Genomic DNA, 21441 nt, shown 5'->3' with positions numbered 1-21441 from the left:
AAAAGGATAATTATTACAGAACAAAAACAGTCTGTGTGAAAGACCAACTGGCTTGATGCTGTGTAAGAGAAATAATATCTGGGGGGGAAAGTCTTCACAATGAGACTTTGTTACATCTGTAAAACGTTAAAACTTCCTCTCATTACTCAGAGCCCACCAGAACCATCCCTTTGGCACAATTATTTAAGACCTTCTACAGCTGACCAAGCCCTTTACAAACTTGCCAAGCAGGCAAAGCCAATTCACAGATTGGCATATATTCACCTCCCCACTGAGGCCGTGAATCACCACATACATTAAACTAAAATTAAACTGATATGACTGTGGATAAATACATTCCTTACTTTTTTTTTTTCCAAGTAGGAAATTGACCCACGTTTGGTTTGAATTACACTCACTCATTGCACTGAAACAAATAACTAAATGGAAAGATACGAGTCCCTTTGAAGAGAGTGCAAATCAAATTTGGGTGCTAATTAGCAGCAGATAACTGAAACCTACTGTTTATTTACACAGAACCTGAAGTTATAGAGCTACCCCTGGAAAAGACAAATAGAGCTGCATATTCTGCTTTCCACAATGCTTCTCATTTTTAAACCTCTTACAGAACACTGTCAACTCACCAGTGTCAAAGCTCCTGCAATTTTAAGTAAATGAGGGGACAAAGGAAGCAAGTGAAAATACTTTTTTTTCTGTTCTAAAAACCAATAGACCTTTAACAATTTACATCTGCTCCTTCTCCTCTTCCTCTGCATACACACAGCAACACTGGATTTCAAGATAAATCTTGCTTTTGGATTGCAGGACAAACAAGCAGGTCTGTATTTAAATATAAAGTTCTAAGGCTCGTGGCCACACGATTTGTGGTATGGTTTAATCCAGTCTTCAGTCTCAAATTCTTTCAATGCCTGGACCCTGGTATCAAGAGCCATAAAACTACTACTAACACCTTCAGGTCTGAAAAAGCATGGCAGATGGAAAAAAAAAAAAAGTAAATAAATCCAGTTTTCCTTGCCATCAATAACCTTGCCCTGGTATTTATTTCTACCAAACCAGACAGGTAAGGAAGAAAATACCTTCACTCTGATTAGGGTAAATGCTAAACACATCTGCATGCAAAGAGCAGAGGGGGTCTCTTAGCTAGAGAGTTTACAAATCAAAGACAAATATTAATTCTTCCAAAAGTTATGGAAAATGTATGGAAAATGGGAGCACGGGTAAAATATGACAATTTTTTGTAGGATCCTGTTTCATCAAAATGGCTCTGAAACAAAACATGCAACCTCTGACAGAACACTGCTGAAGTACCCAAGAATGCCTTTATTACTTAGGAGATAAAAATTTGATTGTCAAAGGATAAAAAAAAAAAACCAAAATCAGAGTGGGGTGGTATCTCCCTTTTAGCTTTAACAAAATCATATGTATTAATATTTCACTTTAAAAAAAAGCAGACCTCAGCTTCCTGGGAAGGGAGATTTAACTCTCAGACTGGTTGTCACAGGACTAAAACTGCCCTTGTGAATGGAGGAGAGCAACATATTGCATTTTCATAAAGGGAATCCTAATTACTACAGATACATTAACGTTGTATGTTGTTTTCACTAAAAACTCAAAATTAATCTAATTCACCCTCAGAAAAACAACCCAGTATAGTAGCAAATAGATTTCATACCTTCCTTACCTCTTAGCAAAGACTTAGGTTGTCAATGACATTCATTCAGAAGCATGAAAATAGCTCCCCCATTCCACAATATTTTGGAACTGACTCACAGTTTTTAGCAATGTTCTTGCTCAAATTAACATCAAACCTTGCATATTAGATATGTTCTTTCACAAACAGCTTTCAAACTGTGTGTCAGCCCATCCTTGCAACTGTTAAGACACACAAATCCTCTGAGTAAAATATTCACTAAATCCATTTTTCACCCAGGTGCAAAAAGAGCAGTGTGTTTAATATTATGTTATCTAATACATCAACTGATACAGTACTGTAAAGCTTCCTCTGCTTTTAACATCAGGTTTAAGTAATTTAAATCTCAGATCCCAAAAAAATCCATCCTGTGCACACCTACTCACCGTCCTGCTCATCTCTTCCAAACTCTGGAGCCTCATCTCCTTCAGCCTCATGTGAATTTCCTTCTCTGGACATGAAGGTTCCCAAGTTCCTGTTCCTGAGCACTCAGTAGAGAGCCTTCCACAGGCATAGGAGACACTCTACTTACGCTTGCTAACAGAGGCTTCCAAAATCCCTGATTAATTTTGCCATGAAAGTAATGTGGAATTTTTCAATCTCAGTATTATTAACTCCATGCATTTTGATGCTGTTGGCCATTTGTCAGCCCCAGATACACACAGCAACACCTCACTGTGAGATGAGCTATATCAGGTTTCCAGTCATGGTGACTCCACTTCCTGGGCAGTCCATTCCAGTGAGGAACAACCCTTTCAGTGAAGAAATTCCTGTTATATCCAGCCCAAACCTCCCCTGGCACAGCTTAAGTCTTTGTTCTGTCACTAGCTGTCTGGGAGGTCAATCCACACCCTCCATATATACATATATATGTGTGTGTTTGTGTACGTATATTTAAAAAAATAAAATACAGAAGAGCCTTAAATTCTGATGCAGCTAGTTCCTCCATTTATAGAACACTTTTTCCCCATAAGGTAAGATATAGACTCTAGAAATAAAATAAAACGGGGTTTAATCTCAGCACACAGCAGGGTAACTTTAAAGCTTTTTGCTTTACACCAAAAATATTGCTTCAGCTGGAGACTCTGTGTCCTTTGCAGGTTTTCTCCCCCAGAACAGAAAGCTCCCTCTAGCTTACTAGGTGTTTACCTATTGGAACTCATTATTATGCACACTTTCTTCTATGTCCAATACAATGACCAGTTGCAAGATTAGCAGCACGCACAAATGCCAATCCATAAATCACAAATAACTCAGTGCACTACTCATCTGAAATCTGTGCATGCATTGCATCTGTGTTCCAGAGCTGCTATGAGCAGATCTTCACCAGACCTCTTTCTTTTCTGCAGTGACTTTCTTCAACCAAAGTGAGAGCTGTACAAAGACAATTTCTCCCATTTCTTGAAGTTGTCTGACAAACGCATTGTTGTAAAAACTCCAAGGAAATGTGTGTATGACTTGAAAGGAAAAAAAATCAAAGGCGTATTAAAAAGAAGAGAGGAATTCCTCTAACTTTAAAATTGTTTACACTTACCTTTCCTTCTGCCAATCTGATTCTGGCTTTTTTTTTTTTCCATTCAGATCCTCAAAATGAATGGTGTTTTGCTTAGCCATCCTAAGCCAACAAGAGATTAAAATAATATATAACTGATTTTATTCATTTTAGTGTCTGAATCCATATGGGAAGCATTCAAAAGGTGTATTTATTTTGTCTCATTGACAAAATAACAAATACTAACCACGAAGATTTCTACCTTTCAACAGTGCAGGCCCTACTCCAAGATGAGAGGCAGTGCCCTTCACCCATACTCCAGCCTCCAAAAAGTGAGGAAGTTCCAAGCATAAGAGCTTTACTAGATCAGTTTCTCAGCATACTCTCTGAAAAATTCAATCACAGTAAGAAAAGGTTCTTACCCTCTAATAAAAGTAGGAAGATTCCCTGTACCACCTACAACTGCAGCATTTTCTCACAGAATACCCAAACACAGGTATCTACAACCAAATGCAGCTGATGTGAGTCAAACCCGCAGTGTGGATGCAGTGGCCACTTGACTGGCAAAAGCCCTCTCATCTTCCATCTCCCTGAGGCATCAGGAAGATGATTCCCCCACCTTGTGAAAATACACCAGAGAAGGAGAGCATGTCCCAAGAACCTCACTGGGCAAGACTTCTAATACCAACAAGGCAGGACCATTGGCTCTCATGTAATTTGGAGTTTACAGCTACATTCAGTAATATTAATGCCACATGAACCAAATCCTAACAGTGTATGTTCAGAAAGTGCATAAGGAGTATGGAAAGTTGGCCTACTGAATACATTACAACAGAGCTGCGTCAAGAAAAGCAGAGGAGTAAGAATATTTTGTAGCCATATTACTTAAAACTGATACCAATCATCTTTTGGAAATGTAAATATTCAACTTGGTTAAATCAAGACAATCACAGATAGACATTTTTTCCCAAATCTTTGGCTGTATTGCAATGGTTGGTTCAATTTGTAATCTCCAACTAAACATTTCCTATCCATGGATTAACAATATATTTACTGACTTGTGTCTTTTAACAGTATTTATCCAACATAACAAAATAAACTGCAATTTGTTATACTTTTTTTTTTTACAAAACATTTTATAAATATTTTTACAAAATGTATACAAAGCAATTTCAAGTGAGACATACTTTACAAATGAAGGTATTTAAGCAAATAAAGTCCATACCACGCTGACAATAAGTGACACATCCTCTTTAAGTGAAGTCAGTCTGTAAGGCCTCCCTACTCTAACAGATAAATTATACCAAAATCTTCGAAATGAACATAGTTTTCTTAATTGCCAGTTTAAAATTTGTTTTAATATTAGGCGGTATTAAATAACATTGAAATCACAATGCTGATCCAGCAAAATAATGAAAACATGTTTAAAGTCATGCATATTCACAATACTTTGCTGGACTTGAGCCCATATGATTAATAAACTTCTTTTAAGCACCACAAAAATACAATTATTTCATTTACTGCTTCACCACGTACCAGAATTCCTTTAGGATTGAATTCAAAGGAGTGAACAACAGAACATTAACAATCTAAGATCAATCTTACTAGGATTGTTCAAGGGGTTCCTCTCTTCAGCAGTTCAGAGAAATGTGTCTGACCAAATCAATCACAATTACTTTTTGCATTTTGTCATTTTTTATATGCCATTGTCCCCCCTTGCCAATGAGACCCAATATAAGACACATAACCTGATACTTCAGTTCTGTATTGCTGTAGAGAGGCTGGAAACCCCATACCCATTTCGAGGTGGTACAACAAGCAAGGGGACTGATGAATGTGCAACTTCACCTTTTTCTCCTCAAAAGAAAAATTTAACTAGTTAGCATACAGCTGTGTAACTTACTGCTCTCCTTCCTAAATAGTTCAGAATGATAAATTAATTAAATTCCCAAAATGATAAAATAAAATATGCATCAGGATACACAGCCATGAGAATATTATTAAATCTAAAAAGGCAATAGGTGAAGACTATCTTGTCAGTTTTGCCAATAAGAAAACAACTAACTGCCTGAGAGTCTATTCTGTGGACACTCAACTAAAAATTTAAAACTGGCAATACTTATTAATATCTCATATAACACTTGGGAATGTTGGGTTTTTACAAACATGTATTTTAAAATTGGCACAATTGTTTAAAATGGCAATTAGTAACATATAAAACCAGTACTTCCATTCACGTTGAAGGGGAAATGAATTTTAAGGAAGCTCATCTTTCTCTCATTGCTTTCTAGATTTGGTTTCCTTTAGTGGTTAGACAGTGGATTGTAGCTCAGTACTGAGTTGCACTGTAATGTTCTACTATCCCAGGTGTCTAATTCTGCTTCCTTCCGTGCCATTCAGATGGACTGAATTACACACCGGCAAAACCTCTTGGTTTCTCTCCTGGCAATCTGACTGACAACCACAGCTTGTCACAATGAGCCTCTTACACCATGAAAATCATAATCAGTAAGTCTGGAAAAGGGCTGGTAATGTTTTTGAGAAATGGTGGAGAAGTTCTGGGGGAGAACATGAGCAAACCTTAGAAACCACAAAAGCTGTATCCTCCTGAGCAGACATATGTACTACACACACATGACCAACGTCAGCGCGCTTATGTGCACAAAAGCACTCATGACCAAAGTAAACTAGAACAAAGCAGCATGGGCAGCAAAAAAAAGTAATAGATTAAAATAAATAAATAAAATAATAAGATTCTATCTTAACAACAGCAAGCCAAATGCAAACCATGCAATGGTTTCACTTGGCTTTACAATATGAATTAATAATTACACTTTTTTTTGATATGTTTAAACAATGGGATTGCTGATCAACTTTGGTCTGTACATATCTTGATAATAATGACTGCTACGGTGGATGATTTAACATTCTCTGACAGCAAAAAGCAAAAAAAAAAATTAAAAAATAAACACTGGCCTTTAAATTTACTCAGAGTAAGGCTAACATCCTCTTAAAATATAAGCTACAAATACAGTTTTCAAATCAAAGTGCTTTTGACACTTGGTCTTAAAAAAAAACAAACAACAAATTAAAAAAAAAACATTTATACCACTTCAGAAAGACTCGAGGCTGACTACATCCAATTATAAAATGCAAAATCTTTTCCTCAGAGATAACATATATATGTATTATATATATAACTTCATGGCTCTATCATGGCCTCATCCTGTACACTTTGCTATTTACTGGCTTCCATTCTACCTTCCTTAGTGAAGCATTTATTACTTCGTATCATGCCACTGTGACTAAGATCATATAATATCATCCCACAGACTAAAGTTACCCACTACAAATATATCAAGTACTAGTTTCTGCTCAGAAAGCAATAGAAAAGCACTTAAAGTTTAAGTTATGAAGCCTTGTAAACACACTGATGATTTCCTTCCAACTTAAGAATCCTAGAATACAGAATCATTAATAAAGCAAATAATCGCTTCTGAATAGAGGTACAGTGGGTTTTCCAGAAAAAACTAAAAATTTGATGATTTGTGGAAGAGAAGGGTAGGGGAGAATTGTTGCTTCCATCACTCTTTAAAAACATTTTCTTAATAAATATATCCTTTCAAATGACTGTGATTGTCAGTATATTACCATATTATATAGGGCCTAACAACCTGCAACCCTGTTACGTTGCAGCACTGCTCAATAATCAAAAGCACTATCATAATAATACTTGAAACAGTAAGGCCCTAACAGACTGCATTCTAACAAGGATTAACTTTACTTGGATATCTCACTGTAACCACAATGAGTATTGCTCTCAAACACAGAACAGAATCTAGTTTAGAAAGGTTAACCTTAAATGCATGTCAGGCTGTACTTGTGGTGTCATTCACATTTGCTTCTGCTAAGAGAAACATAACTTGTCCATGGTACTGTAACTATTAACACTCTAAGATACTATTTACAGCTGCTTCTAAAATAGAGTCAGTTTCTACAACACTTTCACTGTGGTCTGGAATAAATTTTTCCAGGCAGTTCTCTTGTGAAGAGATTGGTGAAAAATTAGGGAACTCTAATTCAATCGAGCCACTACTTGCCGCCTCATTTTGTGGCTGTCTCCCAGCTTTTTTAAGTTCCAAGATGTTTTTAAATGTAGTTTCTAAACTCTTACTGAGCAGTAAGTCTTCCTGGGATTCACCAGAGCCTTTCCTGTTATCAGGATGCAAAACCTCATTCTTTGGAGAGCTCCTCAGAGTTTTGTCTTGAAGTGAATTATTACACGTTACCTTTGAGAAAGACTGAACTGCGTTCCTTGATATTTTATTGTGTGTTCCATGACTGCCTCTTGACACTACTTTTGACAAGTCTTCAGAACTCGAAGAATTCTCAGTGGACTTGGCAAGATCTTTCCCACTCATCCTTTCTTCAGAAAGGGCCATGTATTGGCTCTCAGAAGAACAATTAGCTTTTTCAAACTTTAAAGCTTTAGTGAGGCTCTCAGATTTTTTAGTAGAAACTTTTCCTTCTTGTGGTGTCAGAATGTTGTTAGGCACTATAGGAAGTTTACTATGATTTGTGGACTCTGCTGAACTGGATTTTGGTCGGTCTCTGGCTTGGGTTTTGGTAGTCTGACTCCGAGAAGGTAATGTTTTGCTAGACTGGTTGTCACTTTTGCTGGACTGTGCTTCTTCAGCTGTTTTCTCAAATTGTTTGGCAGAACAACAAAAATCGGCCTGGTAACCATCTGAAAATGAAGTAGCAACATTTTACTAAAATTACCTACACATCCAAATAACTGACACTCCAACACAGTTTCTGAGTACTGAAATTCAAGTAACATCCCCAGCTTACAGATCTGGGTCTTTAAAGATGTTCATATGCTTAAGTGTTCTACTGCATACAGTGCAGGGGATTAGCACTAAATTAATCAGCACATTGCCCACGCAATGTACACCGTAAAACCAGATAAAGGGCACTTCCCAGCATTCTAAATATGCAAATATGGTCTCTGAAGGTTAATACTTTCTACACAACCTGTGAATATCTTTTAAAATATGCAGATCATGCAGAACCTTTGAACAAATCGTAGCTGTAATCTTAAACAATTAATGTGTTGCCAGATGCTATGCTTAACAACATCCCAGTTACAAACACTGCCATTTAAACAGCCAGGACACTCCAAGAGCAACACTTCATTAAGATGAACAAGAGTATTCATGCTTCAAACAGTGCTGGTCTTTCTGGCTGCAAGCAAATTCCGATTCTTCCCTGCTAGGATGGAGGCACTGCAGGAGTCATGACTGTTGTCAAAAGAAAATCAAATATTTCCCTGCCAAACAGGTAAAATTATTTTTCCCCACAAATAACTGCTTCACCTCTACAGTGTCTATGGATTGCTGAACTTTTTATGACTCCAGAATTATCTTGCAAATGTTTATTCAGTATTTCACTAACTGGAATCCACAGCAATCGGTGCCTCACTGTGGCCACAACTATTTTTAAACACTCCATACTTAATTTACAAGTTAAGCATGACTTACCAGGATCCACAAGTGCAAGACGCTTTTCCCGGGTCAGAGATGCTCTTTCCTCCTGGTTAAACATCCTATCAATCATAACCATTTCTGCGGAGGGATTTATCCGCTGGAGGGAAAGGAAAAAAACAACCAATCTCTGGAGTGACTCGTATGTTGGTACCAAATCAAAACATTGACAGCTTAGATAAATTTCAGAGAAAAGAAACTTCTTTTATTATGTATTTGTGAAGACCATTCACAATTCAACAGTCTTGACTCTGACCCAACCACTACTGAAACTCAATCACAAAGTATTACTCACACTGTACTGCAAATTTTATTTGGGAAAGACTTTAAAACAGGGAATTGCTATTCCAGTTGTATGAGTTGTAATTTTTCAGGACTGAGTATGCTTACTACCATACACCACAATTTTTTTACTTCATACTTTTAGGGGATCAACCAGCAAAATATTGAACTGGGACCACCCTATCATCTTCCCTGCACTTCTCTCCTATTCTTGTAACTAGCTGCTGCAGAGCTGCATTTTGCTGACAATGCCTTCAAGCCAGTTGGATTCATCCGTCACAGAAAATGTTCACTGCACTAAGCCATAACATAGGCAGCTAGTTTCAAACCTGAATGCCATGTGAAATAAACCTTTCAAAATTACTAAATGGGATTTGCCATACAACATGCCAAATGCTAAAAAGAACAAATCTCAAGCTCCATCTTCTCTGCATCTGCAAATACTTGCTATTATTTAACAACTAGGATCTTTTACAATGCAACTGCTCGTTTTAAAACCATATGAACTCTAACAGTTATATTATGTATCCCTGTCCCTAAATATTTAAATGCCTATTATACTCAAATTCAAAATTTTTCCAGGTTTGAAAACTAGCATATCTGAAGTCACAACAGCATTTCCTGATCCTTGTAAAACACATTCTTTAACTTTGTCAGTTTTATTTTCCTCATACCTGGGATTGTGAAAGCACATAAATCAGAAGCACTTCTGATGAAGTTCCACCTCGCTTTTAAGGACAATGATTTCCTAAACTGTAATATGATTTGGCTCTAATAATGCAATATAATATAATATGGCTGGAGGCCTCTGAATGGACAACATCAACACTATTTCAGGTTCCAGCCACAGAAATACACAGAAATCACCCACTTGACCATCACAGCCTGTTCAGTGTAAGAGCAGAGAACAGAAGTTCATGTATCTGGTCTGTAGGTATTGTTTTAACAAACTGAATCCCATCCCATAAACCAAGTGTACTGGGTTCTACACCTTACCATTGCATCTTCTATAAGCAAACATCTGTATTTGTTCAGCATAGCCTGTGTCCTCTTCAGAAGCTGTGTAGCTACAGATTCAAATTCACTGTCCACTGAAAAGACAAAATACACATTCACACTCTGTTCTTCAATAATAACCTGCACAAATTTTAAAACATTCATTTTCTTATTGCTCTAATTTAAATTAAGAATTCTCTCAAATATACTGATTACAAACTTACTGCCAAATTTTAAAAAGAAAATTACCTTTTCTTAAATCTTCTTCTGTTGGCAGTGATCCCTGGCACACATGGTATGAAAGGAGTCTCTGAACTGCATCATTTAATGATCTGAACTGACTTTTATCTGGTGTCACAGCATGTACCTGATCCTTCTGTAATTGCTGCAGAATACTACAAAAAAATTAATGATATATACTTAACATACTGTACAGAGTTTTTACATTGACAAAAGTAAAAATTAAGGTTTCTGGAACAGAATTAAAATGGAATCATGACTTACAAAGCTCCTTTAGTTAACTGTTTAGCAGCAGGCCTTTTCTGTCCAACTAAATGACCATCGACCTAAGTTCAAAATAAAAGACAAATTACAATATAGCTCCTCATTTGCAAAGCCTAAGTTTCAGGATTTGTTTCTGTCAATTAAGTACGTCACAAACACTAACTGTAACCACCACATAAGTATAAACACTTTCATCTATCTCCTATCTTCACATGACACTGTGTATCCACAAAATAGGGAAGTGACATAAACCAAAGGTCTGAAATGCTGTTTGTAGACAAATTCCACTGTTGTGTATTATACACACTTCACTAAGAAAGAGAAGATCAAAGTTAACAGGTGCAAAGAAGGAAAGGTACAACTAAAAACTTCTACAAATTAATCTGCTCCTACAAACTGTCTCTGCATTTTTCAGAAGATGTCATCTTACCTGACACTGATGGATTAGAGTATCTGTGAGGAAAGCAGGCTAAGGTTGTGCACTTATATTCTCAAAACCCATAGTGGATGAGGGGGTGGTAAAAGTCATTCTAGGAATTCTATTTCAGTGTCAATGCTATAGATATGCCCATCAGGTAGAGATCTAAGTAATTCTCTCCTTTCCTTAGACATTTAATGAAATTAAGATTTTGCCTGGGAACACTCTCCTAAGACCTGAGGCTCTCTGAGGGGGTAAAGGTTCACAGCAGGCACACTGGAAGAGTATTTGCCTCAAAAAGCCTCCAACTTCAGAGCACAAAAAGTAGTCACCACCAAGCAGAATGAACATCTGACCAACTATTACACAACCAGTCTGATGTCCCAGCTGAGCACCACTGTACTTTCTCCTCTACTTGTACACCAATAAGACATGGGAAAATATTCCTGTCCTACTGCATTGACAAATACATTTACAAACAAAAATTTAAGTCAAATGATCTCCAAAAAAGCCTCATCCTGGACAGGGTTTTTGTGCATACTTGCATTATGTGGGAGAACTTTTGATGGTAAAAGAAGAAGACTGCAGTAAAGAATAAAACAAAGACCACGTGGAACTGTTCTGCTGCTTCTCACAAATGACTGTCTCTCAGTCAGCTAGAGAACAGCTGAGTTTGTAAGAAATAATAAGAGTAGGTTGAACTATTGGCCAATTCAATGAAGAATTGCTATGTCATACAAAATTATCTTCAGGGAACAGTACAGTCAGACTCCACTTAATGAACTGAATCTCAAAGTATCAATTTGCGAAACAATCAACATTGATTTTGTCAAGGTAGAATTTGTCAAGTTTGAGGGAGTTCATATACTCCACAAAAAAACTACAATGATTCCGTATTTGTTTACTCACTACCTCCCCTCATCCAGTGAAGCAGAAAATTAGGAAAAAAATGTAAACCTTGTGGGTTGAAAAGAACAGTTGAAAAACAGAAACAAAATAAAATAATATAGTAATGGTATAGTTATTATAAAGTTGTATGAAAAAGAGAGAAAGGGGGAATTAAATCCAGAAGAAACAAGTGATGCCCAATGCAATGCAAATGCTCCCTCTGAACAACACCCACCCCATTCCTGACCAGCAATTCCTACATTTATACCCAGAACACTACATTCCACAGTATGGGATATTCCTCCAGCACTGTGGGCCAGCTGTCCTGTGTGTGTCACTGGCACAGCATGGGGCACTGGAAAGGCCACGACTTGCAGAGTAAGCACTGCCTAGTAACTAAAATACTGTCGGTGTTATCAACGTTATTTACAGCCCAAATCCAAAACACAGCACTGTACCATATACTAAGAAGAAAATTATCTCTATCCCAGACAAAACCAGGACAAACAAGGAACCATATAAACAGAAGTGTTCTCTACCTGTATACTCTGCTGAACTGATGACGATCCTACCACTTTTTCTTGTGGCTGTGCTGTTCCTAGAGATTGTTGTATGATTTTTCCTCCAGAGTCCTGTCCTATAAAAGGAAGTTTAAAAGATTCTTGTCATCCTAAGCAAGAGGGGAATGATTTTGTATACCTATCCTGATAATTTCTCTTGAGTTTTTAGGAAAACTACCTCTTGTGCTTAAAAGCATTAGTGCAAGTACCCTGTAGAGAAACCAGCTCATAAAAATTAAATACAACCGCTATTTTGCCTGAAAGCAATAAAAATCCTCAGATATAAATCACATCACACCATGGTACGGCAACATAAGAAGAAATTCAAGTGCTGTAAGTTTAGTGTCCCAACAATTTGCCTAAAACCATACAGTAAATTTTATCAAGCTTTTCAATACCAATCCTCCCTCAAGTGTATTACCCACATTTTTCTAGAGCTCCTGGAAGTTCTTAGCAAGCCTATTTTTTCCCCTAGAATTTTTTATATAGGCAGATTTCCTTCAATTGCCTTGTTTCATAATCCAAACAGCATCTTATCAGTCATGCTACCTTACAACCAAAACAAGTAAGAATGTATTCATTTTTTTCCCCCAAAGACACTCAGCATACTGCGCAGATTGTATAGAATTCCCTGGACAGTTTATACATAACAGTACACAAGGAAAAAAAAAAAGGTAGAGTACAGGACCTTATTCAAAAGGTCCTATTACTTATGTACGAAGAGAACAGGAAGGTTACTGCATTTTTCTGCTTGCCTTGAATGTACTGGTTTTGTTCTTTCAGTAGCACAGTGCTGCTTGAAAAGCTGCTACTTTGCCATGAACAACGCAGGAACTATTCTAACTGAAAGGGACGCATTCAAGAACAAAGTGAGTGATGACAGCCTGCATGTAACTTGTAATACCTATTTCTCTTCCCTCTGTAACTGAAGCAGCTACCATACTCAACATTCTGGTACTTTCATGGAATTTTAGCAGATGTCTGCTTTTTGAAAATTAAGTATTTCTATTTTCCTAAGCTGAAAAAAAAAAAAAAAAGAAAAATGAAAGAAGGTACAATTTTGGATTTTATAGAGGAGAGAATTAATTACTTATTGTAAAGATTCAACTTTTCTCTCTAGAAAATGAAGTGCCATGACTGAGAAAAATCAGAGCACACATTCAATACCGAAAAAACATAGCTTGAATTCTTCTAAAAATAAAATTCCAACAACCTTTAGAACCCTATGAGCATGAGGCATCTATCTGACACACTGAAGAAGAACAAATCTCTGTTGCTGCAGAAAATTAAGAAAATTGTGTTAAGAAGACCTTAGTTGACCTGATAGTGTGTTGCTCAGAAGATTTGTTAGCTGAGGCTGTCTCAAATTGTCCTGTGTCTTCGATGCGGAAACTGGTGATGTCTGGTTCACGGCCTTTTTCTGTGTCACAAACATAAAATAAAGAACAAATTTTTAAAAAAAAACACAGTGAAATATTTACTAGAAGCTTTAAGAAAAACAAGGAAAATGCACCTAAAATTAATCTCCATGTATACTTTTTTAACTTCAAACTCATCAGTGGTGAAATTTCATACATCTCAATCCCTCCAAGTTCAAGAATTTTATAAAATAAATCAGAGGGGAACAGAAATTACACTAACAGCACAAACATATACCAGTTGCATTCTACAAGACCACTCATTTCCCCCTACAAGTGGACCTTAGAAAACACAGCTTCTCAGAGTTCCAAAACTGCAAGATGATGAAGTTGCTTTCCCAACCAAAAAAAAAACCCACAGTGGAACAAACCCTCTGCTGCTTAGCAACTGAATGATACATGATCTAGGATAAAGTACAATGTTTAAAATGTAAGTACAAACAATCTAAAAAGATTCTGGCAAATAGTGTCATTTGTACTCTGTAAGTTCCCATTTACAGCTCTGAAATTTCAGCACAAGAACAACATGATCTCTTACAGCAATAAGAAATACTCTGCTTTTATAACTGCTGAAACTCACTGACCCAGCACACGACCTGCAAATAGGAAGATGTAGACACATGAAGAGAAAGTCAGACAGGCCTCAAATTACTCATCTGCAAACAAAACCCTACAACCTGCACCAGAAATGTTGACAAAGATCACAAATGTTTCTACATGTTCATACTAATTTTTTAAATACAAATTATTTTCTAAAACATTATTTCACTGCAGATTTTGGGTTTGGTTAAAAAAAATCAATCAAGCCTTTGGAAAAAGAAAGATCTAAGTAAAAGACATAAAAGAAAAAGGAGAAAGATCTAATTAGTGCAGATGCATTCTGAGAGAGTGACCAGTATTTTAAGATGACAAAAAAAAAAAAAGTTAAGAAATTACAGAAATCTAATAGCTTGTTGCTAATTGCGTTAGAAGTCACGGAGTTAAAACTGGAAGTTCACTCTGGAACTTTATGAATTTTTTTTATTTTAAACTTTTGTGAACTTTAAGTTCACATATGAATAAAACAGAAAAAATTGAGTTGAATATATACTGCAAGTATATCTACTTACAAAACAGACAACATCAAACCTTAAAAGTGAATTCTGATTTTTTGTAAGTACTAGCTTTTCTTAAGAGTTTTTTTTTTAATGTTATGCTTTTACAATCTGTTTTAAAAGGTGTTTCTTTCTAAGGATTCTAAGAAACATTTCTTGTCTTTGGATCGAATCCGAAAGCTTCTAACTGCTCCAGACACACATAACAAAAGCACCTATATGATAAATAACAAAAGGAAGCCCAAGAAACCTTTTCATCTGTAATTTCAATAAGTCAAACCTTGAAAATGCATAGGTTTTAATGAGGTCGAAAGACTTAAGTGCTAAGAATGAACCTGAGCCTTTACATCCAGCCTATGGTAAGGTTTACAGGAGAGCTTGCAATTGTATAAACTTACAATGCCCATTCCTTTAAACAGGAGCAGACACAGATCAATGCTAAGAACTTCTGAAAATAACACTATAACCAATTCCTTGGAATTAATCAAAGTAACAGAGTTGTTCCCTCAGTAACAGATTTAGAAAATACCAAGTGAAATGATCACTGCGGGTTACAGTAATTTTCAGCAGTTCCATAGTATTTGTAATAATACAAACCAGCAAAGTTAACAGAATTCTGTGTATTAACCAGATTTTAGCACAGCTTAGAAGCCTTTCTTTGGCTACATTCTCAAGCAGCTTTCATACCTGACCAAAGGCAAACTGTTGTTGTGTTGCTCCCACAGACGTGTGACTAAAGGTGCTGACAGACTTGGAGGAGGATGCTGGAAGACGATGCGATGCGCTGACGGCAACTTGAGCTCTGTTCTGGACCAGCTGATCTCCCGTAAAGCTCCCTCCCGACGCGACAGACTGAACGGATGCTCCCAAGCTGGGGTGCACTGAACCAGAAGAACTCGCAGCAGCAAATCGACTAGAAGCTGACATATTTGAGACTGTGGACTGCCCAGGTGACATGGTGGTAAAACTCGATCTGCCTTGAGAAACATTAGCTTGGCTGGGTGACAAATGCAACACCGTTGGTGACGCCTGCTGCAGTGGCACCTGTCCACCAACAATTTGGGAAGTTCCATGATTTACTATAACTTGGTTTCCAGGAGCTGTGAATGTCTGGCCTGAAACAAGCTGAACAGCTGTGTTCTGATTATTCAGCATCTGTCCTGAATATGACTGGTTGGCTCTTAGCATGTTTGTAGAGTTCCTGTTAAGCATTACATGCTCAGCAGACACTTGGCCAGGAACCAGCTGGGAAGGCTGAGTCTGAAGAAGTTGTCCATTTATGGCCTGGACATGATGAACTGAATTAGAATTAACAGACAAACTTGTAGGTATGAGAAACTGGTTTTGAGGTGCATGAGGCTGTCCCATAGGAGAATGGATAACAATACTACCTCCAGCATTGCTAACTGTTTGAGGTGTAACTGATTTTCTTGTATTTTGTTGTTGATTAACAATATTAACAGACATATGAGGACCAACTACTGAACTTTGAGGTGAGTTTGCAGAAGCAAACGGAATCCCTTGCTGTACATGATGTTGCTGTATTCCCAAGTTATTCACATTGTAAGCAGTCTGCTGACCCATCTGAATAGGCTTTGGTTGGATATTAATAGGAACTTTGTTAGAGTTGGGCGCCAAACCCCTTTGAATTATGATATTATGGACAGGCAATGAAGTCTGAAAATTTGTGCTGCTAAATGGAACAGTTACGGGTTGTGCTACGGGACTTGAATTTGAGTTACTGAACAGCGAGTTCCCATTTGGAGTTTGTCTATGAACCACGAGGCCACTGCTCATGTTCGCAGGTGTCTGCTGACCATTGCCCTTCAGTATTATCTGAGATCCATCGAGGTTATTGATGGTCATCATGGAAGGTTGATTACTAAATGAACCAATCAGCTGGATCTGCCCAGAACCACTAATCTGGCTGCTATTAGACAAATGCTGGCCGGGAACACTAATTCCGACGTGTTGCATAAAGCCATGTTGCACACCAACTGTATTGCTTGCAAAAGATGCTCCAACAGGTTGCTGTACCACTTGAGTAACTCCTATAGGTTGCAACGTCTGACCTGAGTAATTAGAAACATTAGAAGCCTGAGTAAAGGATGCTGATGAAGAAGGATGAAGCTGAGCTTGTGCAAACTGTTGGCTAGAACCTACACTGGCATCCAAATATGCCTCTTCCGCCAAAGTCTGTTCAGTAATATTGGCCTCCTGCAAGGACTTCTGAAGAATATCAAAAGGCTGATCCTCAGTAAGATCAGGTAAAGGAGAAGACACAAGTTCATCTTCAAGAAACTGAAGGCTACTGGAGAGCTGCAGTCCATCACTAGGCCCCTCTCCAAGCTGACCACTTACACCTTTTACAGACGACTTAGGATCAGTGTTCTGAAATGCAAAACAAGAAATAAATCACTTTCAGAAATTCCAGTATATACTTTGTTTCCTCATTAGTTGTTTTTTCATGGACACAAACTCTCAACACAGAATTATACTCTTCCCATAGCATGTGCAGGGTGATGTTGACCCCATACCGTGAGCCAGCACAAACAGGTCATGGATACCCCTCTCATACCCTCAGACTGCTGGAGATGCTTCTCTCCTTTCCCTTCTCAAATCTCTCAATACACAGCACTTAGGTCTGCAGCTACATTGTTTCAAGAGGACATGAAATGCTCTCTAAGTGCCATTTTCCCCTCCTCAAGCTGAGCACTCTACTGACAAAAGCATAAAAGAAACAAGAAGGGAGAATACCTCCACTCTAATTCAGTTTGGGGCAAGGCTTCAGTAGCAACAGTAGAAGCAGAGAAAAGGGAGAAGAAAGCTTTTCTTCCATTGACTTCTATCAAACAAGATTCGCCTCCAAAATCCTACCAGCATTTCTATAACCACTTAGTGTAAACTAGTGACCATTTCATAAAGTTAAGGCATTATGCTAACTCCTTGTTTAAAAAAAATTTAGAAACAAGAGAGTAAGGAAAAAAAGTGTTACAGACCGCAGTTTATGCTCATAAAAAGATTACTGAGAACTATAAACATTGGAACTACCACAAATATTAGGTGGCACCTTTAAGGAAAAAATCCGTCAAATTCACATCCATTAACGCCAGGCTGAGGAAAATCAAAATGTATTTACTCTGGCCTACTGTCAAGATTTTTCTAAAACAAAGTTTTGTCTGGAAACTCCAGACAACACAAGCGTCATGTTCCTGCAGATAGAATGACAAATTTAAATGCATAATACTATTCATGATAGTTTTAAGTCAAGCAAAGTACAACTTTCCAAACTGCATGAACGCATATCAGCTATTCAGAAGCAACAACCAGCTTCTTTTTAGGTCAGGATAAATGGAAACTGTGGGTGTGCAATTATCAGTCACACTCATACTCTGAGCCTTCACTCCATGAAGGTCACAGACGCTTGTTTTTCACCTCATGTAAACAGTGTGAAGATGCTGCAAGCCATAATTATCACATGCAATGATGTCCCCACCCTAACTTCAGTTCCCCAAGCACACTTATTCAGAATTTTACCCCGATCTGTTTCTCAAAAAAACTATATTTTCTGAAACTTCAGTCATGTTTTAAATTATTTAAACATTTTTCTTAAGATTAGATAAAATATTTTCAAGTTACTATTAAACTACAACTATTAAACTACAGCAAGCTTTTAGCATTTATGTTAATAGAGGAATTAAACCACTGCTTAAATGTGTCAGTGTCTGAACCTCAGGAACACCTAAAGCTACAAATCAGGTTCTCAACTGTACCTAGCTACAAGGAATCACTAACTAGGCTATAATTAGGACTCAATGTCAGGTTCAGGGGGATTCCCTATTGCATCTCTAAGTTGTCCCCAAGTAAATGACCAAACTGAAATCTTTTACAACTGTGTAACTTAAACAGTTACACTAATGCTACTCCAGTTAGTACAAACAATACAACTATTAACTACTGCCAATAATAACACTAATAAATAATATTACATGCAATCAAGATTAATAGCTTAAAACTCTCCCACTGGAACAGAGAATCCCAAGTTCCATTCCCTGTTCCCAGAACTATTTAACATTAGAAAATAATTTCATATGCAAAAACTAACCTTCCAAGTTAACATCTGAATCATTACCCTCCAGATTCAGAAGAGCCACACAGAATACCATGCTAATTTCAAGAAGAAACCAAAGCCTCTGCAGCTTCATTAATCTGCTGCCCAAGAAGAGTCGTCTTATTCTCAGAGGCTCCATGAATATTCTGCTCTCTTTTGCTGTCCTATTATACTTTAACAGGAGAATGGAAGCAGCCACCCAGTACAAGCCAGGTAACAGGGAAACGGCTAGGGAAGCCTCTCGTGACAACTGCCACAGGAAACCAGCCTGGAATCAGCAGAGGTGGCACAGACTCAACTCAGGCAAGGTTGGGATGGGGCATGGAGGGCAGTGTAAGGTAGTGGAAAGAGTGCTTTCTTTTCCTTCAGTCAGCAGGAACTTCATCTTGCTTGTGTTAGGTGTTGGCTGAGCGTGCTTACCAGATGAGGAACTGAACCCTCCACACTGAATTTGTAAACAGCCACTGAAAGGCTGAGATGGGCGGCAAGACAGCCAACCCTACTTCATGGTAGCAATTCTGAATATATACAAACACAGAACTTTCAGTATCTGCAAAAACTTTAATGACAAAAGCCTCATAAAGATTTAACTTTTCAAGTTTTTATAAGCAGGGACTGTGTAACCATCTGTTTATGGTAACACTTGATCCTTCCCAATGAACTGTAAGAATTTGTAATGAAGTCATTTTTCACTTATGTCAGCACAGGGCTCCCACAGGAGGGAGGAGAAGATGGCATTGGTGGTCCTTGTGATACATAAAAGGATGAGGACAGAGCATGCTGAGAATTACACTGTAGTATGTCATTCAAGGAACATGTACTAGGAATCCCTGCTCCTCTGATCACCTGCCTTCTAGATTACTTACCCCAAATTTCACACACCACAAAGCTCTTAGCTTATACCAAGTATTTTATTTCTTCCAACTGCTACTCCCACCTTGTCCAGAACTCTCTCAACTGCCCCTCAAAATCACTCCAGGAAACTCACTTTCTGAAAATACACCTGAAACACCTGACTCCTGCCTACCTAGTCATGCTCATCAGAAGGATGTTTACAAAGAACAACTAGGAAGTCTAGGCTATGACAAATGCATGTCATATATCACCCTTTTCTCCCTAAACCTGTTTTTTCTCAGGATAAGTCCTCAAACCCCTCCTCTGCTAGTGCTGCATCCAGGCAGCTGCTGTCTGCTAATGGCCACAGCCTGGTACCAAGGTGAAACCACTGTTCCCCACCAGCTGAAAATTGTGCATGCCCTGTTACTCTTGGTACCCTACTCCCCCACCATTATCTCAACCATCTTGTCTGTTTCTTCTACAATATTTAATAACAATCCTGAAAGGGGAAGGGCAGGACAAACACTTTACACTACTGTGCCTACAGGAAAGTCTAGTTCTCCACACACAGATTAACAGATTTCAGAATTTCTTCCCACCAATTATTTAAGCCTACAAGTGTACCCGTGAATCTGTTATGAACATGAGACAAACAGACAAGCAGTAGAACAGAGAAGAATTACCAAGAAAATCCTATTCTATGTATTGAAATAACTTAATTGTAGGATTAATAATTCAGTTGATTTAAAAATCACACAAATGAAACCAAAGAAATGTGGATCTGAAGGGATCTCTTAAGTCATGCAGTCCAATGTTCTACTCAAAACATGACTACTACCCACACTAGAGCCTTGAATTTATCACCAAGGATTGGGATTTCACAACCTCATTGTGTGAAACGTGGTCCAGGGCTGCAAAAAACTCCCGGCAAGAAGGAACACTGAAGACTTCTTGCAACGCCTAATGAATTTAAAGCAACTTCCCTAACACTGAAGTTACAGGAAGGACACATCCCAAATTACCTCCTGAGTCTAAGGAAAAAAATATACAAATAGCAAAAAAAACCCAAAAACAACAACTCAATCATTAATTTAAAAAACCCCTGCCAGCTCAGAATCTACATAAAGTAAGGAACAAAAGATATTCTAACATACACAGAAAGCATATGAATGACTAACTTTCAAGGTCTGTCTTTGAGCACTACTACTCCTACAATCACTAAAGCCACTAATGCAGTTTACTGGAGAATTACACCAGAGAGCATTTTCACTGCTCAGCGAGCTGCTTTACATATTTACAAAACATATCCCAACAGTACAGTATTTTTCAATTAATTCCCCACTGAAATATTTAAAATACTAACAGCACAAGACAGGTTCTATGTTAGTATTCAGAGCTTTCACATGAAAAAGCTGAAACCCACATCTACTTAACTCAGTTTTATGAAAGCCAACTAAAGCCACACAGAAGCATGCAATCTCAATAATATTTATCTCCTGACCACTTACATTGGAGTTGGCGAAAATTGAATTTGAGTTGGCTACAGAATATTCTGCATTAGTCAAGTCTTCATTGCTCTGGTAAAAGACAAAAATAATGTTTAGA

The 21441-nt window shown here is 37.7% G+C and overlaps 1 protein-coding gene across 9 annotated transcripts in view; it reads right to left on the bottom strand.

Moving 5' to 3' along the window:
• Nucleotides 1–3327: 3327 nt before the first annotated feature.
• Nucleotides 3328–21441, bottom strand: part of BICRAL (BICRA like chromatin remodeling complex associated protein) — a 71110-nt gene continuing 52996 nt past the window's right edge. For 8 of the 9 annotated variants that reach the window (XM_064414370.1, XM_064414368.1, XM_064414369.1 and 5 more), the window contains 9 exons: nt 21345–21413; nt 15576–17279; nt 13697–13796; nt 12356–12453; nt 10511–10572; nt 10256–10401; nt 10007–10101; nt 8726–8828; nt 4220–7929 (listed from right to left, as the gene is read on the bottom strand). In XM_064414370.1, coding sequence (XP_064270440.1) covers nt 7127–7929; nt 8726–8828; nt 10007–10101; nt 10256–10401; nt 10511–10572; nt 12356–12453; nt 13697–13796; nt 15576–17279; nt 21345–21413 — 3180 coding nt within the window. In that variant the 3' untranslated portion in view covers nt 4220–7126. Of the gene's footprint in view, nt 7930–8725; nt 8829–10006; nt 10102–10255; nt 10402–10510; nt 10573–12355; nt 12454–13696; nt 13797–15575; nt 17280–21344; nt 21414–21441 lie in introns of all 9 variants that reach the window. The other variant, XM_064414365.1, reaches the window with a different exon arrangement.

Source organism: Passer domesticus, chromosome 3, assembly GCF_036417665.1.
Source record: "Passer domesticus isolate bPasDom1 chromosome 3, bPasDom1.hap1, whole genome shotgun sequence".
In the NCBI taxonomy this organism is placed as follows: domain Eukaryota; kingdom Metazoa; phylum Chordata; class Aves; order Passeriformes; family Passeridae; genus Passer; species Passer domesticus.
Note: the sequence above shows the minus strand (reverse complement) of the source record. Positions and strands in the feature narration are given on the sequence as shown.